The sequence below is a fragment of the Diachasma alloeum genome, unplaced genomic scaffold (genome assembly GCF_001412515.2).
Source record: "Diachasma alloeum isolate Michigan unplaced genomic scaffold, Dall2.0 Dall_scaffold_35410, whole genome shotgun sequence".
Lineage (NCBI taxonomy): Eukaryota > Metazoa > Arthropoda > Insecta > Hymenoptera > Braconidae > Diachasma > Diachasma alloeum.
The window spans coordinates 10,971-16,141 of record NW_021683024.1 but is presented as its reverse complement, the minus strand read 5'-3'; the positions used below and the strand labels follow the sequence as shown (position 1 = coordinate 16,141).

At 43.1% G+C, this 5,171-nt stretch overlaps 1 protein-coding gene across 1 annotated transcript; it reads right to left on the bottom strand.

Annotated features, from left to right (window-relative positions):
• Nucleotides 1-4,022: 4,022 nt before the first annotated feature.
• LOC107047260 (protein FAM133B-like) lies at nucleotides 4,023-4,922 on the bottom strand. The gene has a single exon (XM_015270013.1). The coding sequence runs from the start codon at nucleotides 4,920-4,922 to the stop codon at nucleotides 4,023-4,025; it is 900 nt and encodes a 299-aa protein (XP_015125499.1).
• Between the last annotated feature and the right edge of the window lie 249 nt (nucleotides 4,923-5,171).

The following is a 5,171-nucleotide window of genomic DNA, read 5'->3' as shown; positions in this document are numbered from 1 at the left end:
ACGGAAACAGTCGAATCCATCTTCAAACCGCGTGGGGAATTCGAGTCGATGCAATTTTGGTGCAAGAGATCATAGATCTGTTCGAGCGACCTATGGTATATGCCGTAACGAAACAGTAGGGAGAATTGACCGGCATCAATAAGGGAATTTTCTGAGATAATTATAATTTGGACTTGTGGTTTTAATGTCTTTTCATTTTCATAATTGTTGTCCGGAGGCGCAAGGAAGAGAGAAAATATATCTCGGCTAGTGTCGCGGGTAAAGAGACATTGGAAAAGCCCTTACAGTGGCCACGGCTCTGCGCATCGTAGATTTACCACAAGGGATCCCGATCAGTATCAAATTTCTGTAATATTACAAGGATTTGACCCTTACATTATTGAAGGCTTAAAATATGTTGATTCAATTTCTCAAATAATATAATATTAATAATCTGATTTTTTACGAATAATGATGTATTTAAAATTTGTTAATATGAAACTGTAAATTTGCTACTAAATGAATAACACACAAAAAAAGTACTGATTCAAGTCGACGTCGGTTTGATTCTAACCGATTTTCGGCTTGATTCAGACCAAGTGACTTGGACTAGGCCAATCCGAATTTCGGATCTGATATATGTCGAAAAGTGGTTTATTTCAAGTAGAAACGAGTCCAGCCGACATCGGTTTGACTCAAGCTGAAAAATCGGTTTGAATCACACCGAAAAATCGGCTTGAAACAAACCAAAAAATGGAGTGATTCACGCCGAAATTCTGTCTGTTTCAGGTAGTGGACAGCAACTTGATTCTAGTCGATTTTTCGGTTTGATTCAAGTCGATTTTTCGGTCTGATTCAGGGCGATTTTTCGGTCTGATTGAAGTCGATCTTTCGGTCCGATTCACATGGAGAAAAGCAGTGGATTAGCTGTAGGAAAAATTGTCTAAATTTTAAAAACGGTGGTTTCTCACCTTCAGGTTTCTAAAATCAAGAAACTTTTTTCTAAATGTTCGAAAAAAATCGTTTAAAATTGATGATCAAAATTAGGATTAATTTTAAACTAAAATATACTTAATTTTAGAAAAAATATTTTCTAAAATCCAGAAACTTTTTTAAATTTTTGAGGGGGAATTTTGCAAAAGAGCGGTAGCGATATTCGGGGTGGGGGGCTTGTAAAGAGGGGGGTTGTGCCGGGTTGTTTTATGAAAGGGTGTATTATCCTTGGGGTTTATCAGTCAGCGCTCTTCATAACATTCATGACGGGTTGGAGGAGAGCATCAATGCGTCAACTCTTAGCGATATTGGCTTCTTTGGATTCTGAATGAGAGTAGTACACTGTTAACAATTTTTGTCTGAAATTTCCGGTACACTGTTTGGAAATTTTCATCGAATTTAAATATAACTGAAATTTCAAGAAATTTCTTCATTGAAACTGCAAAATTTTGTGTAAAAATCAAAGAGAATTGTCAATTTCAGTTCTATTTTTCCCCGATAATAAACAGAAAACCAGAAAATTCCGATAAATATATTCTTGACTTTTCACCACAGTGGCACTGATTAGATTGGAAATTCAAATAAATTAAGGAATTCTCGTCTTTATGCTGCTTAAAATTCTGGGATTTTACTGAATTTTCAGTGAAATCTGAAATTTCATGATTTTTTTCCCCTAAATCGCATTCAGTGTCACTTGCTCGTTTTAATTAATAAATTTACAACGATCCCGACCTCGGATTCACAACACGTGTTTTCTCCTCGAGAGCTCACACCAGAGAGAGAGCGCGGGGCATTTTTTGCACTTCCCCAGCTCCTCATGGCGACACTCGTCACCTGAGATATTTATTTTCTTCCCAGGACGACGGATGGCGCCCCAGGTATCAAAAGTGACAGCCGGCGGCGAATTTAGTAAAAATGAGCCTCGTGCTCCCCTTTGCCAGACCAGACGTAGGGATCCTCTTCAAGGAGCCCATATCTGATCGCCTGAATGGAACGAGGCATCGCTGTCGGCTTCCTACCTAGTGTTTTTAGATTTTTTATTTGTCGTACCAGGAACCTCTTGAGAGCAACGACAACGTCAATCTATTTTGATTGCAAATAAACTGAGAATGAAGATTCTTATTTTGGAATTTTATTCAATTTCCCCCGGAGGGGAAAGAATTCCTTTGGTAGGAAATCACTCTATGGCTCGAGTCCTGATATGATATTTTACAATTTTCCTACACGTCTTTTCAGTCAGAGTTTTTATTTTTTTATTTTTATTTCCGCCTACTTTTCGTTCTCATGGAATTGTTTCCGTTCTACTAATTTTAACAAATTTCATTTCAATGACTCAATTTTTTCTCCAGATTCTATCACAATTTTCTATTCCCAAAAAATTTATTTTCTATTTTCACTATTGCAACCTTAAAATTTCTCTTGATCCCACTATTTCAAAATTTAAAATTTTCTGCTTTTCCGGAGCCCGGGAGTTTACAAATTCTATCAAATTTTTAAAATTTTTCCGAATTTTTTCATCTTAATTTCCTCCGATTTTTTCCTCCGAACTTTCTTAAATTTTTTCAATTTCCAATTTTTTCCCATTTTTTTTTCAGCTTTGCAATCATTTTAATAGTGCAACTTATCTCGCACATCCAGGGTACGTCGGGGTTCTCACGAAGAAACCTGGGGGTCTCCCTGACTTCCAGGGGTGCGAGCCTTTGGGCTGGCTGATCCATTGTCGTCTCCAATGATCCCCCGGATGTTGGATGAGGAGTCCATCTTTGTGATAGCACCAGTACCTCTCTGGTAATTTCGATGCTTCTCTCTCCCATGGGTACTGCCGTTCCCGGCAGCTGTTGGGGTTGTACTCCATCCGATATTTCCTGCGTTTGGCCTGCTCTCCCCTCAGAGTCTTTACGAAGGTTATTTTTCCCTCAGCTCGAGCTCGACTTATCTCATGAGGGTATTGACAGGCCTCTGTTGATGTTCCTGGCGAGTGACAAAGGCGACATAAGTGGTTCCCAAGGGGTCTGGAACACTTCTTCCATCCGTGTCCACGATGTCCACAGTTCAGACTCCCTGGTGGAGCCTTTGGTTGCCTCGTCAGATGGTCGACCTTCCTGAGAATCTCCTTCTCAGTGCTGTCAACCTCAACCTCTCGAGCGTGGCCAGACAGTGTCGCCAGACTGTCGTGAAGCTCAATTGTGCCGACATCATATCCGTTTGTCTCGTCTTCTTCCTCTGAGACCGTCGAGGTCTCGTTTTCTCCATTGTCAAGTTTGACTTACTTGATTCGTCGACCCATTTTCGTTGGTGAGCCCTGTGGCCTCAAAGTCGTCGTCATCACCAGTACACGTTGCCTTCTCGTCCTCCATCGACTGTTCATCCGTTGGAACAGTTGAGGTGTCTGTGAATTCGGACACCTCGCGGTTGCTCTCCTCCTCCCCCAACTCACTGCAAGTCGAAGAGTTCAGTGTGTCCAATGATTCGTTGTCAAGCACATCGAGGTTGTTCTCTTCTTCCTCTTCAAATACCTCGAGAACACTTTCCTCCTCCTCCCCCGTCTCACTGCAACTTGAGGAGCAGCGTGGATCTGCTGATTTATCCGGGGATTCCTCGAGGTCATTTTCTACTCCAGCTTTTGGACCTATTGGAACACGAGTTTGAGATTCTTGCTTGATCGTCTGCGGACTCTGTGGTGCGGGGTTACTACCAGAGCCGAGTATTACTGCTGGTGCCCCTTGGCGTGTTTTTGGCATCTTGCAACTACAATTGTCGACGACGACTCCCTCCCTTCCACACGCAACACAGAGGGTAACCCTTGCATTGGGACAGTCTTCCCCAAGAAGAAGTGCGGAAACTTGGGCTTCATAGGCGTCGTCTGAGTTTGTGGACTCACTGGAGCTGGTGACTCTGAGGTTGGGCCTGATGTTGTTGGTCCAGAAGTTTTTATCGGTTCAGAAACATGCGTTACGTTCTTGGCCTTCTATCCTGATTTCTTTGGCTTCTTGAATTTCCTCGGGTTTGGAGATTTTGAGGTGTTCTGTGTCTCTGAAGGTGGTGCCACTTCATTGACCTCCTCTTTTGCCGCAGTTTTTGAAAGATTTGAGGAAGTCTTTCCACGTCTTCCAGTACTTCCTGTTAATCCTGTACCAGGTGAGGGGCCTCCCTTTGATCACTTCCGGCAGAACTCCTAGTCTCTCAAACCCACAGATGTCAGCAGACTCGAGCTTTTCCGTGAGCTGATCCAAGAATTCATCAGGACTCATTTCTTCCGTGTTTCTAAACGCCAGCCGCCATTTTCTCGCCACGTCTCCGATGTCTCTGCGTTTCTTCGCCCTCTTCTTGTCGTTGGTTTGATTCCATTTTCTCAATTTTCTCCTCAGCTTCCTCCTTCTGATCTCCTTCTCATCTTCACTAGAAGAATCCGTTGATTCTTCACTGGAGGAGGTGAACTCTGATTCCTGGGAGCTCGAGCTAGTGGAGTCTTCCTGTCGAATTTTCGCATTCTTCGACCTTTTGGACTTCTCCCTGTGCCCTTTGCTTCTCCTCGCACTTTTGTCTCTCCTGTCTTCTCTCCTCTTCGACTTTGGCCCTTCTTCGTCCGAGCCACTGGTCGAGTCTTCAGATTCGACTGGTGAGACTATTTCTGCCTCGTCGTCCTCTTCATCACAACGAGTGGAGCTGCTTTTTGGTTTATTCTGCTCATGTTTCGTATTCTGAGGGAAGGAGACTCCTTTCGTCTTCGGAGTCTTCTTTCCCTCTTCATTCTTCTTTTTTCTCTTCCTACTTCTCCTTTTTCTGGAGGCTTCATCGTCTTCACCAGATGAGTCTGAGTCGGATTCTCCAGAGCTCGAGCTTGTGAATACTATTCGACGAATTTTCCTCCTCTTCGTCTTCTTGGATTTCTCCCTGTGCCTTCGGTCCCCTCCTGCAGAATGTTCTCTTCCACGGAATTTTCTCTCCATTTTTCGTTTCTCTGATGATTTTCTACCAGAGATACTACTATTTGGGTCTTCAGGTCTTCCCGGCGGTGATCATTCTTCCAATTCTCTTCTATCGGAAGTCCTACTATTCGCCTCCTCGGATGATACTACTTCTACCTCGCCTGCATCTTCCTGGCGTCGAGTGGAGCGGCCTCGAGACTCATGTCGCTTTCTCGAGCATACGCCCAATATTTTTACAAGAGAGAGTTAGAAAGCTTTCTCCCGTTTCAA

Coding starts and splice junctions, on each gene's coding strand:
- LOC107047260 (XM_015270013.1), bottom strand. CDS start 4,922: ATGGAGAGAAAATTCCGTGGAAGAGAACATTCTGCAGGAGGGGACCGA.